Source organism: Brachionichthys hirsutus, chromosome 19 (genome assembly GCF_040956055.1).
Source record: "Brachionichthys hirsutus isolate HB-005 chromosome 19, CSIRO-AGI_Bhir_v1, whole genome shotgun sequence".
NCBI lineage: Eukaryota > Metazoa > Chordata > Actinopteri > Lophiiformes > Brachionichthyidae > Brachionichthys > Brachionichthys hirsutus.
Window position 1 is genome coordinate 10,900,215 of NC_090915.1, and position 14,771 is coordinate 10,914,985.

Sequence of the window (14,771 nt, forward strand, 5' to 3'; positions counted from 1 at the left end):
CAGTTGCGAATGAAATAGAATAGAATAGAATGAAATTAAAGAAAGAACGTTAGCGGTGAAATCACAACTGGTTCCAGTTTATGTGATGAAATGTTATAAACATGTTATCAACAAGTTACATCTCGTGAATTGGAGATTATTCATATACTTTCATCAAAATATGTCTTGTTCGGTAAGAACTGGTAAGTTAATTTCCTCATCATAAACTAAATAAATGCCTTTTATTTATTTGACTAATTTGCATGAAGGAAACGTGAAATCCAGACGCTTGCTGTACCTTCATGAGTTCATTATCACCTCACCTCATTGGCTATGCAGCATTTATTCTGGATCTAAAACCAACTCGGAAAACAGAATTATTATTTTTCTGACTCTCTATTGTTACATAACGTTTTAACAAAGAGAGGGGGGGGGGGGGGGGGGTGCATGCACCGGAATGCATGCACCAGCATGCACCATAAATGATGCAGCATGTACCTTTGCCTTATTATTAGCATCTAGTGTAGTTGCAGCCCTGCTGCACAACCAGGCACGGGCGGTGTCGCACAAGGAGCGCATGCCTTCTGTTGGGGCCCGGGTGGGGGGGTCAGCCCGGGAGGGGGGGTTCACGTTACAACGAGCAAAAACACATTCAGTGTTTCCTTGAGCTCTCACACGTGCTGATCGTCATTTTGACATGTGTGTGCGTGTATAGTGCAGGTAAGGTTGGCTGACTTGGTCAGGCTTGCGTAACCGCTCGCGTGCGCGTCAACGCGTCAACGCGTCAGACGCGCCCCTGCAGGCTGTGGGAGTGTCGTAACGGGGAGTGTCCCGGGCCACTCGCATAAACAGCGGCTCGCCGCTCCGCCGTCCCTCCGACCCGACGCGCATCCAGCCCGGCTGCAGCTGAAAGCGCTCACCGCTCACCGCTCACAGTCCTCAGAAGTCCGTGCGTCCGACTCCGATCAAAAGCACCCAGGTACGCTGAAACCCTCTTTGCGTGACGTCATCTAGCCTGGAGCACTGATTTTCTATTTTGGAGGTGAATGCGCTGTTGATTGGCACATAATGGAACAAAGGCTTGATTTATGTCACAATTATGTCTTTTTTTATTTTACTTTGTACTTTTTTGAGTGAAACCAAAGTTAGGTTGTTTCCCCGTTTCATTCAAAGAAGGGTCAACCGAGCTTTTTTTGTTGGGGGGGGGGGGGGGGGGGGCAGAAAAGCCACGCAGCTGCTGCCATATATGGGCAGGGAGTGGAAACCGTGGAATATGACTAATAATGCGCGTGGATCTACTTTGAGCAGCTGGCTCTGGCTTCCTCATATCCTTTTACCAATGGGGGATGGCAAACTCCAAACATAACGGCGTGGAAAAAAGTTCTTTGTTTGAGCATCCCACCTAAACTCCATTTAAAGATATCTGTTGCCATAGAAACACACAACCAAATAGCAGGAGAGAGGAAGTTAGTCACAACATCCAGAGGAGTGTGTGTCTGTCATCAGTGTTTCAGACAGTGTCTGCCTGTGTGTGTGTGTGTGTGTGTGTGGGGGGGGGGGGGGGGGTAGGAGACAAAGACAGCCAATCAGAAAGTGCTGCGTCAGCTCCACACTCATTTGTGAGATGGGTCCAGATTAGATGCTTGAACGTCACATTCAGATTTCAGGCTCAAACAGCTGAAGCTGCCCGTGTGTGCTTGTGTGGCGACACATGCTCAAAATGTATTAGAAATATTGTTCCTCTTTTAGTGGAAAGCCATCTTGTCTTACTCTGTGACCCCTTTGGACATTAATTTAACATTTAAATGTGTGTATTTCATGTAAACTCCTACCTTTTTAAACATAGCAAATGAAACAACGGTTTAACTTGGACAGACGCACAAAAAACGACAACTTTAATTGTCCAGATCTGAAAAAGTTCACACGAGACAGTTCATTTGGGCGTGGTTTGGTGTAGCATTCCCCAAAAAACCTCAAACATGCCCTTTGTGAGTCCTGAGCATCTCCCTAGTGGAAAAAAACCAGCTCGAAGTCACAACCGAAAACACTCATTTGAAGAGACTGAATTAGCATCTGATGCCAGAAGCTGTTGTAGAAAATGTTTACTGTATTTATTACAAAGAAACTTCACACTTTTTCACATTGGTGAGAAAAGGCCCGTACCACTCAAAACACACGGCCACTAATATTTGGGGCATTAAAAAAAGTTCAATCATCTGCTTTTATGAGTGTAAGATTTTGTCGTCAGTGTTTAATAAAGACGATTTTTGTTAGAAATGAATGCATAATACGTGATAGTCTGTGAACAGGACGGGATATGTGCTAAGTTTTAAAGCCTGCTGCCCATCAGAGCAGTTATTACAGAGTCATAAACAGCCATCTGGGTTGTTTTTGGTTTACACTGTGTAAACAGCCATCCAGGAAGCTGCTGCCGTCTCTGGAGTGCAGGGATGCCCAACCTTTTTCCACTGAGGGCCGCATGCAGGAAAATACACGTTAGTTAACATGAAAAAATCATTCATTCTGTCACGATGGATTTTCATTTATGTTGTTGCAAAAAATGTTCTCAGAATAGCAGCCTCTGATTGGTTCATAGACAGGAAGGAGAAGCCCTTCACATCCTGTATAAGGAGGGAATATCAGGGGATAAGGAGGTATATTTAAGTTATGCAAAGAAGTTATTGGTTTATTAACACATAAACATTTGTTAGGAAATCCACTTTGAAACTGAAATTACAAAGTGTTTCTGGATTCTCAACATATGAATGTGTAAAATATTTTTGACTCACAGCAAGAAGGACACAGGTTCGAACCCGACCACCAAAAACATGCAACAGGTGAATTGGTTATGCTAAATTAGCCATAGGTGTGTGTGTGTGTGTGAATCATTGTCTCTGTGTGTGGCCCTGTGATGAACTGGCGGCTTGTCCAAGTCATGAAGTTCTTGAACGGGTCGGTCCTTCTCGTTCAAAAACTGGTAAAAAAAATGTTTACCTCAAGGAATAAAACTGTTTCCGTACAGAGTCAGGGCCGGCCCAGCCTATAAGGAGTCTAAGCAGCTGCTCAGGGCCCCAAAATATCCTGGGCCGGCCCTGCACAGAGTGATAACTGAGCCAGCGCACTGCAGAATGATAAAGTAAATCTCTGCATTCAGCATGAAACGCCAGAGGAAAGCTTGAAATTCTCCGTGGTCGAGCCCTGGTGATCGGATTGTTATCACATGCAGGAGTAAAAATCAAAAGCACCAGATTTATGTGACACCAGGTGGTTTGTGAAGCGCTTTGGGCTCCATGACGGTGCAGAAACCGCTATATAAGTTCAGTCCATTCACCATCCACCATCTCTTGCAGCATTTTTCCTCTGTATTGATGAGTCTTCGGTGAATATTGGTGGCTCCGCTTGTGGCGAAAGTAACAATTACTACTCTGTCATGTGCAAATTTCATGCACAAGGCCATATTCAATTCTATTTTTGTAAAATCTTCTGTGGACAAATTACAAATGGACCATCGGGCCACATTTGGCCCACGGGCCATAGATTGGATAGCCCTACCATAGTGTGTTATCTGTCCGGCGCTGGCTAGAGGACAGCTGCACAGCCCCCAAGAGGCTCAAACGGGCACGGAGAAAGTGAGTCATCAGGAATCCTGCTCTTGAAGGAAGAATCCCTTTTTTTTGGAGGCCGGGGGTTTGTTAGTAACGTTTTAACAAAGAGGGGGAAAGATTTCAAATTTGCACACCCAAATACGCCAAATTATTGACCGTCTGAAAATCACGAGCAGCTTGCAAAAGTGGATCACATTAAACAGTGAGCAGCTTGTACTGAATAAGGTCCTGGACAGGAACCCGGAAATGAAGCATTCACTGATCATGTGAATCAATCTATCATGTGCTTGATGAAATAGGACACTAACAGATAAACCACACAAGAGAACCAATGTTCAATGAGTCACATCTGCACAACAAATCGAGATTAGAGCTCTGACCCGAAACGAAGTCAGTCAGAGTCGCTGAAGCTGGGGGGAGGGGTCCGTATAGCTGAGCTCGGAATGACCGACTCCATGTCCGCATGCAGGCAAAGGAGGACAAAGAGCCTGCAGCAGCAGGCTCTGCAGTGGCCTGCAGGCTCCACCCGCTTTTTCCCAGCATGCCATGAAAGCGCTGATGCTCACATGATGTGCTCGATTTAAGATGCGTGTCTGATGAGTCGATGCTCTTTATCCAGCTGCCACAAACAGTTAGCGGCTAATGTTGAATTCACCAAAACCCAACATTAACTTCATGCCTGATGGATATTAAGTTATTATTCAAAGCGTGGGTGTTCCAGAGACATAAATGTGCAGCGAGGCGATATCTCTCCGCTAGAACATCGCTGTCACACAAGTGTTTGGTGTCATAGAAACAAAAGGTCTTCAGAAAAAGTGATATTTTTGGCGCGTGAAATGTTTCAACGCAGATGTGTTTGTCTGCCGCAGGATAAAAAGTCGACTTGAACAACTTTCCAGGATTTTGATTTTGCACAACTTGGCACGTGTTTGAATATCTACCATGGAGGATCGAACGCGTTGCATTCTCTTCTGTGGTGAAACTTTCAGCACGTTGAAGCACTCGTGTAAAACTTTACTCCGAGTGCAGCTAGGAAGTGAAGCCGAAGTTTCCTTGTTGCTCACGACTTGAGTTTTAGACGTTATTCCCTTCAGGGCTTCGAGCAGGGATTAGTTCAGCGAGCTTTTAATGAGGATGCTCAGCTCAAATGTAAGCGTGCTATTATCATACTGCGGGGTGCGATAGTTAAGGCTAATGGAAGACTGTATATCAACCCAAGCAGAAGTTAGTGATTTATGACCAGTCGTTGCTGGAACATACGTTTATTTTTATCTCTCAAAACAGTTGAGTTGGTTCCCAAGATATTTAGGAAGTACCAGCAGGAGGATGTGGCAGGTTCCTCACTTAGACGCGATGCATCAGGTTAACTCCGCAAACTGTTGCACCCCTGGGCTGTAAGCCGGGGGTCACCCAATTCACTACAGCTACACTGCTTAAAGAAACCTGGTTGCTTTCTGGACAGCCCTGTGGCCGTATGATGGAACCGTTGCTATGGTGTCCTCAACATTATAGAGGAGCCGCTAATGATGAAAGCTGCAGTTCCCATAACTGCCACTGTTTGTGGCAGCTTTCAGACTTCTCCAGGGCGGGAACTCCACCAGGCATCTCGATGCTGTCGGAAAATGCAGCTTTCCAAACCCTTTAGCCACAATGACCCCAGTGGAACGCTGCAGCAGTCCCAGTTTCCTCGTCCAGTTGAACCTGGACACTGGCGCCGCGGTGCCATGGCCGATCAGACGGTGCACGGCTCCAGGGTACCCAGCTGAATGTTAGTTTTCCTTGACGCATGATGGAATGGGTGTGGCCTTCATAGCCTCTGTTCAAATAACTCATCCTATAGAGAAAATAATGCGCCAACCACACACACCCCAACCCATTCAAAAAGCAGGAACGCTAATGCTCCCCGGCAGTCATGAAACCTGACTAAGGAATCCCCTGGAGTCATTAGCGTTAGCGTCCATCGGGTGAAGGGTTGATCTAAACCGTGCTGTGAGTCTAGAATAGCCGTTGCGTGGTCGAGAGGCAGAAACCGGGGAAAGGAAACCCCCGTATTTGTTGCTGTGTTTATGTGAATGCTGAACTACTTCCACCCTTCCAAGGTCAGGGACAGATTCCTGTCATGCTTGTGGGTCGACGGCCCGCTAGAAGAATGAGCCATTCTCGCTCCAGTGGGGATGGGTAGGCATGAAAATGGAGAGGCGGGCCAAGCTGTGGAAAACGGGATTCTGTTACCATTTTGAACTGGATGACCTCGTTTTTTTTTTACAAATCTTTTTGTGAATCCTGAACATGATCTTTATTGTAAAGAACACTGAAGGCTTGAACGCCTTCTAACTACGTCATCGTATGCAAACGGGTAAAATATGGAAGAAACGCACCAGTGAAGGCCATAAAAGCCCTTTTAGGAGAGGCCGGGCTCTAATTTGAGAAACACTGCTTCACTTCAGAGAATTTGTTTACCCTCTCAGCAGTTGCTCAGTTTTCTGTGTGGTGCAATTAATGTGTGGGGAGGTTCAGGAGTGTGCTGCAAAATATCAGAAGAAATACGCAAGATTTCTGAAAGCAGCAGAACTACGAAGGCCCACGAACGACTTACAGGTCGCTGAAATGTTTCAGAAGATTGTGTTTCTTTGTTGAACGGATTCTCTTCCTCATAAAACGGGCGACACTCTGTCATTCATTCACTTAATCTGGAGCCAATCCCAGCAGTCTACGGGCAAGAGGTGGGGGTACGCCCCGGACAAGATGCCAGTTCACCGCAGGGCCACAGACAGACAGACAGACAGACAATGCAATGCGTTCAGCGCTCCGGCCTCACTTGAAAAAGGTTCCGCTGTGCGACTCCTATCTCGGCACTGTTTGACCGCCGAGCCTGTTGCCATGGGAACACACCTACATGTTTAAGCCTGTGCAGTAGAACATCTCTAAATGTCAGGCGTGTGACTGTTCCAGGATGGCAGCGCATCACCCAGAGTTTGAGCGGGCCGGACGGAACCCGGGCCTCCAGGTGTGGAGGGTGGAGAACTTTGACTTGGTGCCTGTTCCAGAGAAGCTCTATGGAGGATTTTACACCGGCGATGCCTATCTGATCCTCAACACCATCAAACAGCGCTCTGGCAACCTGCAGTACGACCTCCACTTCTGGCTGGGTGAGCACGACTACGATGGCGTTTTTTTAGCAGAGGTTATCTCTACAGATTGAAAGCTAGCCGTGCTTCTTTTTACCGTTTGTTTTTATTTACACCGTTTATCAGTGTGTGAATAAGATCAATAAAAGCTTGTTTTTGTGTGTGTATCAACACCCTCAAATAAAATGATAAAAGCACAGATGAGAGTCTCAAGCATTTTAATAATGATCGTAAATGTCCAAATAACTCTGAAATGTTTGCTGACAACATTTTCATATAATGACACAGGGGGAAATATTTGGACGCGAATTCTAATAAAGCTTTAAACAGCAGGAGACGAACATTTGTGGGCCCACGTTGCTTTTTTACATTCGCATTGTTGACGGCGATTGTCTGATCGTTTGTCCGTTTGTTACCAGGATTAAGGACGAACCTCTGGATGGACCCTGTCCATTCGGTGGAATTTCACACGTGACATTTGTACATCTGTGGTTCCTCTTGTGCAGGTGATTCCTGCACCCAGGATGAGAGCGGCTCAGCAGCCATCTTTACAATCCAAATGGATGATTTCCTGGGGGGGAAACCCATCCAGAACCGGGAGGTCCAGGGATATGAGTCCAAAACCTTTCTTGGCTACTTTAAATCTGGAATCAAATACATGGTAAGATTCATTTGTATTCACTACAAGAATTAGATGCATGTTTCTCTCATTTACTTTATATTCTCTACATGAAGTGGGTTTTCTATGTTTTGTGCTAATTTTATGATTAAACGACCTTTTCATCATAAACTAAATTTTAATTCAGTGTCTATCAAACTGAAGGCACAATGTTTTCCATTTCTTTAAAAAAAATATTAGTCTGCTGAACAGCCAAGGAAGAGGAAGAGTGATCATTTTACTTTGAAATGCAACTGTCTTTCAGAAAGGAGGCGTAGCTTCTGGGTTCAAGCACGTCATCACTAATGAGGTGGTCATGCAGAGGCTTTTCCAGGTCAAAGGTCGACGTTCCGTCCGGGCAACGGAGGTGGCAGTCAGCTGGGACAGCTTCAACCAAGGAGACTGCTTCATCCTGGACCTCGGAAATGTTAGTTAGTGAAAGCCCTCGCATCGTCAAGCTTCTCCGGCATCGAGATCGACCTTGACCCGGCTGACTCTTCACCTGCTTTACTTGCTGTACAGGAGCTTTACCAGTGGTGTGGCTCCAAGTGCAACCGCTTCGAGAAGCTCAAGGCCACACAGGTCTCCAAGGGCATCCGCGACAACGAGCGCAGCGGCAGGGCCCGTGTCTGCGTCTGCGACGACGGCGGCGAGCGAGACAGGATGCTGGAGGTGAGACGGGTGGACGGCGACAGACGGAGTCCCAAAGACCTCCGTGCTGAAACGCCTCGCTTCTGTCCTCAGGTGTTGGGCCCTAAACCGGATCTGCCTGAAGGAGGCGATGATGACATCAAAGCCGACGCATCAAACAGGAAGATGGCGAAGCTCTACAAGGTGAGACCCAGACGCTGCCGTCTTTTCAGCGTGCTCCAGCGACCAAAGCACAAAAGCTTGTCGACCAGAATTCAGATTAAACCTGAAACAGGAGGTTTCAGTGGCTCGTGGATCGCTTATTCTCTCTGGAGCTACTCTTCATGCCCGTGATTAAACCCATCTGGCCACCTTTGCCCTGCAGGTGTCCGACGCCAGTGGAGGCATGACCATCGCTCTCGTGGCTGCGGAGAACCCGTTTGCCCAGAGCGCCCTGGAGTCCGGCGAATGCTTCATTCTGGACCACGGCTCAGACGGAAAGATCTTTGTCTGGAAAGGTGTGTGTGTGTGTGGGGGGGGCGGAGCATCACGACGGTGTGATACCCTTGAAAGACTTGGACTTAGCAAGACTAACGGTTTCGACTGTGACAGCCATCATTCATTTCATTCCTTTTCTGTCTCGCAGGCAAAGACGCCAACATGGATGAACGAAAGGCCGCGATGAAAGCAGCGGACGAGTTCATCAAGAAGATGGGCTACCCCAAACACACTCAGATCCAGATCCTGCCAGAGATGGGCGAGACGCCACTCTTCAAGCAGTTCTTCAAAAACTGGCGGGACAAAGATCAGACCGTGGGCATGGGCATCGCCTACATCGCCAACAGCATCGCCAAGATCGAGAAGGTGGCCTTCGATGCTGCCACGCTCCACGACTCCCCCGCCATGGCTGCACAGCATGGCATGGTGGACGATGGAGCCGGAGAGAAAACGGTGAGGAAGGATCCTGGACTTTTGGATTGCCGCCCGTCTCTGACAGGCTTTTCGGGGGATCTCTGGGAGCATCTCTCCAGTTAGTCCAGATGCATTTCATCTCTCTGAAAGTGAATGTTTGAATTAAATAGAAGCATAAAGCCCTGGATTTACTGCTGCAAGTTATCTCCCATCCTGTAGGGGGCGCGTTCTTCCACACGTTAGCACAATGATCAATGAGCTCCACAGATCACAGTTTAAATAGAAACTAGGGAGGGAGGCACATATGCCATCAAATAAGAGCACATGAAATGAAAAGAATGGAAGAAAAAGGAAAACATTTCTAACATTCTTGAGAAAAAATTCCAAAGATTAAATATTTGGATATTCTCAGAGATAAAAGTTGCAAATATTCCTCATGAATCATTGACTTTAATGTCAAAGTATTTTTGAAGTTTTTGTAACAAATATATGAAAGAACGCTCTTTTTTCTTTTTTGATCTCCAAAACCCATTTCTCAGGATATTAACATTTATTTTAATGCTATTATTTTAGCACAATTATATTTTGCATGTTTTAATTTCTGTGGAAATTTGCTGGGAATGGGATAAAATACAATTTAGAATGATGTTTCTTGTTTGTTCCTGCGCAGATCTGGCGTATTGAAGGGTCCGACAAAGTGCCGGTGGATCCGTCCACATATGGACAGTTCTACGGAGGAGACAGTTACATCATTCTTTACAACTACCATCATGGAGGACGCCAAGGACACATCATCTACATGTGGTGAGAACGGCAGGAAATGACTCAAGACATCGAAAATACACACAATGAGAAACACTGAATGTAAAAAAAATAAAGTATTGTAATTAATTAATTTAGGTGCTGAATTAAAAGAATATTTATACTGAACAAGCGCTTAAATGTCTGCATTTTCAGATTTCCAGTATCTAGTGAAATATTGTGACTGTTTGAACTGTAATAGCCAAATGGGTCCGTTTCCAAACACACGTTACTACGTGGATTTAAGGGCGTAGACTTTTGAGTCCCCATTAGTGCCTCTTGGAATGATGCGTGAAACGTTTCCTAGGCAGGGCTCGGACTCCAGCCAGGATGAAATCGGGGCTTGCGCGGTCCTTGGTGCTCAGCTGGATGAAGAGCTGGGCGGGGGTCCTGTGCAGGTAAACACATTGACCTTTCAGTGACCTTTAGTGACCTCTTCTCATTAATGTTTCTCCTCTGGCTTATTCAGCGCTGCTGCCCTTCTCCTTGACCTTTACATTCATTCACTGTCTCCCCTTAACCCCAATGGGTTTTTTCCCGCTGTTTCTTCTGTCCTCCTTGGTTCCGTCCTTTTCTGTGTCTTCAGGTTGTTGGTGCTCCTATAACCACGCAGGTATTTCCCCTTCATCCCCTGCTCCTCATCCTCACAAAGAGACTCATATGATTTTGGTCAGGATTCAGTGCCACTGACTTTCGACCTTCCAGACAGATAATTTAACCCCCCCTCCCCCCGCCTGACTTCTTTATTTAGTGTTATCAGTTAAATCGCATGTACGGAGAAAGCAAACACAAACAGGATGCCCAGTGTGGACGTCCGTGGGAGGTTCCTCCTTATAAATGGCTGCTCGGTCTCAGAGCCACTTAAAGTCACGGTGACTGAAATCTCCAACCAGGTCCTAAGAAATAGGATCTCTGTGTAAACTGTCCTGGCTCCACAATCACAGAGTCGTCATTCATTTCTGTGCTTTGCTTTTTGTGCGTGTCCTCACTTTGCATGTTCAACTGTGCACGTGTGTGAGTTAACGGATAGAGGGAGCTTTAAAAAGTAAGAGAACATGTTTTCATGTTGAGGAGGAATGTTCCCGTCTCTTTAAACGGTGCAAATCCCCCCCAAACCACCAACATATTCATATTCATATCCATCTATTTAGTTTGTTGGACATTTTGGACATTCTTTTTCTAATTTCGAGGGATAATATTTTTAGTAAGGAGCATAACTTTAAAAGTGTTGGCGTGATGCCTCTTGCTACTTTGGAAATGTAGAACATTTTATTTCTTACAATTCCATGGTAGCAACTATATTCTTGAAAGAGAGTTTGGGGGTTTTTTTGGAAATATTTTTTACGTCTGCATTCATTTTGGGGCACAAATAACAGGGATGATGCAAAAGAAAGAGCTTCCCTTCATGCAATCCTTCTCGGCCCTGGTGATAGGCTATATTTAGCTGATCCTGATATAATAGCCTATAGTATTTCCAATACGCCATCGTTTTATGGTTATTTTCATACAAAACCTGCTTCTTATTCACACATATTTAAATGTTGCATAAAGGCTAAAGCATCATCACAACATGAAACTGAGGAAAATGTGAGGACTCACAAACATTATTGTTTTGGACTTTACCTCATTTCACAATCCTCCACCTCGAGACAGGCAACAGGCAGCTCAGCTGAATGCTGCCATCTAGCGTCCGTAGCCGGGATTACAGCAAGAAAAGCACGCTGAGCGCACAGACCTCCGCCAAGCACCTCAATCCCCCCTACATTGTGATTTAAAACAATAATTATTGCCCTACATTTATTTTTTTTATATATATTTTTATATTCCTTAACCATGAAAACAAACCTTTAGCAATCGGATTCACATTGATTCATTATTCGTTTAGAGGCTATTCACAGAAAGGAACACGTTCAGTAAAGTCGGATTCTTCTGGATCTAGATCCAGAGCTTTTGAAGACGCAACAAATCCGTTTGCCCTCTACTAACTCCACAGTGTCCTGGTGAAAGCAGCAGAAACAGAACCTCCTTTGTGGAGGTAACTAAATAGTTTGCACGGATCTGTCTGCCGTGATGGCTTTCTGCACCCACTTCAGCAGGAGAATATTGCATGCGAAAGCAATGGCTGACAGCTACCTCATCATTCTGGAGTTTTGACTTTGCCGTTTGTGTGCCAGGCGCGGGTGGTGCAGGGCAAAGAGCCCGCCCATCTGATGAGCCTGTTCGGAGGTCAGCCCATGGTGGTGTACAAGGGAGGAACGTCCCGAGGAGGAGGTCAGTCTGCTCCTGCAGAGACGCGGCTCTTCCAGGTGCGCTCCAACACCGCCGGACACACCAGAGCCGTGGAGGTAAGAGAAGCAGTCTGTCGGTTTTTAACTCTCACTGCTGCAGGTGCTTCCAGCCAGAACGGTGAGACGTATCGCTCCTACTGGGCGCAGCGTCACTTAGCTACCTAACCGTAGCAACAGATATGTATTACTCCGCTACTGAAAGTAGTCCCAACACAGCGAGCAGCAACATGAGGCAACATTTCAGCAAATGCCTTCGGGGGCTTCATAGAAATGAACCACAAATGGATTTAAAAATAAACCGATGAGGGTCAGACAAAACCCAAACATCTTCGTGGAAGCCACGCCCAACCCGGTATCGGTTTGCTGATATTGATCGGATATCATTTTTTACCTATTTCAATCTTCATGCAGGTTGATGCCGCGTCATCCCAGCTGAACTCCAACGATGCTTTTATTCTGGTGACCCCAGGAGGTAACTTCCTGTGGGTGGGAGTTGGCGCCTGCGACACGGAGAAGCAGGGAGCTCTGCAGCTGTGTGAAATCCTGGGAGTGTCGTCCTCCGAGCTGAGAGAGGGAGGAGAGACTGGTGAGGAGAAATGAGGAAACGTTGGCTTCATCACATGCTGCAGTTACACTTAAACACTTACCATTTAGAACAATCTGATTCAAAATTCATCTTAAATTAAGAGCTATTCTGCACAATGTTGTATCTGCCTTTAAATGATCAATCCATATTTGATATGGATCAATAATGGATGAAATGAAAGATTGACGGCCAACTCTGAAGCTTTTCAATGCCTCCAAGGTGATCGTTTGTTAGCAGTTAGCAGTAAAAACATTACTGCGAGCTAATACTAATGTAAAATACACGAATAGATATAAATATATTGATTAACAAACACTTAGCCGGTTAGTAGCCAGATATTTGCTTTCAAAAGAGGACAGAGACCAAACAACATCAGACACGACTGTTTTTGTGTCGAACAGGAAACTTTGTTCTTTTTCAGGTTTCTCTTCTTGAATTCTTAAAAAAAAGACTTTTGCAGTTTTAAAACAACAGTTTGTGGGAAATACGAGACAGGAAAGGCAATACGAGATGAAAAAGACATTTTTTCATGTGCCCACTAATCATGGAGCCATTAATCGATCGGTAAGCCTAGAAATTGTTTCTTTCGCATGCCATGGGGCTGAAAACAAAATCAAAAACATGAATAATTCATGAAAGTAGACGCCTAAACGCGGACTGGATGGCGTCCGAGGCAGAGTGAAGCCAAAACAAGAGACACGCCGACGTCTCCTTTAGCCCTTCACTCATGAGAACGACAGAATTAAAGGCAGGTCTTTGAGACTTTAACAATGTTACGAGACCAGAAGTGGAAAAGTGCTGGAGGCCTGTGTGATCTGTTCGGGAATCTGTTCCGGACGCCGTGAATCCGACGCTCCTCTTTATGTTCCTTCGACATTCCGGGCTGCCGGAGTTTCTGCTCATTTAAACGACTCTCCCGACAAACGTCAAAATGTTTCTGTCCTTCTTGCAGACCAGTTCTGGAACGCTCTGGGAGGAAAGGCCCCGTATCGCACGTCCACCCGCCTCAAGGACAAGATGGACAGCCACCCGCCCCGACTCCTCGCCTGCTCCAACAAGACTGGGAACTTCATCGTGAGTCTTCGGCTTCTATCTTGCCTTTTGAAGCGAATTGCTCTGGATCATCCAGACAACTCGCAGATGTTCATTCAGCTCCACTTTCACCCTTCTGCCTGTGTCAGATCGAGGAGGTGCCTGGGGAGATAACCCAAGATGACCTCGCCACTGACGACGTCGTGATCCTCGACACCTGGGAGCAGGTAAGGGAACCGGAGCGCCACAGGTGGAAACCGCAGCGATTGGGATTTGGAGCATTTCAGCAAAGAAATAAATGCTCTAAAAAAAAGTTCCTCTTGCGTAGGTGTTCGTCTGGATCGGGAGTGAAGCCCAGGAGGAAGAGAAGACCAAGGCGATGGAGTCTGGTAAGATGAAAAATGATGAGTGAAAGATTTCAAAATGTCATTCAATATTATTATAAAAAAAAGCGACTCGATAGATCGAACTTTAGAGCTAAAATTGCGCAGAGCTGAAAAAAGGAAAAGGGTACTCCATTTTTGTAGTTATGTAAAAATACTCATCTCACCTTTCACGCCCTCCTTCAGCGAGCCGCTACGTGGAGACGGATCCAGCCAACCGGGACCTCAGGACGCCCATCGTCCAGATCAAGCAGAACTTCGAGCCGCCGACCTTCACCGGCTGGTTCCTGGGCTGGGACCACGACTACTGGACCAGCGACCCCCTGGAGCGCGCTATGGCCGAGCTGGCAATGTGAGCCCCCCCCCCCCCCCCAAGGCTTCCTGTAGGGTTTTGCACCTCGTCTTCTTCTTTGACTTTTACTGTAACTAGTTATTTCTCATTTTATATGTTGTCAATTGAATCTGCTCACTTCAAATTCAAAGCGTCTTCAACTTTATTAAACTCACAGCCGAGGAAGCGCATGCCTTAATACTGGTTTTTGGTTTCCAGTGCTTTAGACGGGTACCGGTACCTTCACGGGCGTCGCTGTCGATGCATTTTGAAATATTTATTTTTAAAAATAAACGCCCGATTCATGCCCAGGTAGTAAACGTATGCGATGCTACAGGTGGAAACACTAAAAGTGAAAGCGAGGCTTTGCTTTAAAAAAAACAAAATCCAGTTCAATCTTCTGTCGCTTCCAGCGCTTCATTCTTTCAATAAACCCAA

General features: G+C 46.0%; 1 protein-coding gene across 2 annotated transcripts; it reads left to right on the forward strand.

Annotated features, from left to right (window-relative positions):
- Nucleotides 1-858: 858 nt before the first annotated feature.
- On the forward strand, nt 859-14,724 carry gsna (gelsolin a). Of its 2 annotated transcripts, XM_068753343.1 has the most exons (17): nt 859-958; nt 6,537-6,733; nt 7,219-7,373; nt 7,636-7,797; nt 7,893-8,042; nt 8,115-8,204; nt 8,386-8,518; nt 8,647-8,951; nt 9,583-9,716; nt 10,021-10,111; nt 10,300-10,326; nt 11,888-12,058; nt 12,413-12,587; nt 13,540-13,661; nt 13,769-13,846; nt 13,948-14,008; nt 14,189-14,724. In XM_068753343.1, the coding sequence occupies exons 2-17, from the start codon at nt 6,538-6,540 to the stop codon at nt 14,356-14,358; spliced, it is 2,220 nt and encodes a 739-aa protein (XP_068609444.1). In that variant the 5' UTR covers nt 859-958; nt 6,537; the 3' UTR covers nt 14,359-14,724. The 2 variants fall into 2 exon arrangements, with proteins under 2 accessions (XP_068609444.1, XP_068609445.1); XM_068753344.1 differs by lacking the exon at nt 10,300-10,326.
- The last annotated feature ends 47 nt before the right edge of the window (nt 14,725-14,771 follow it).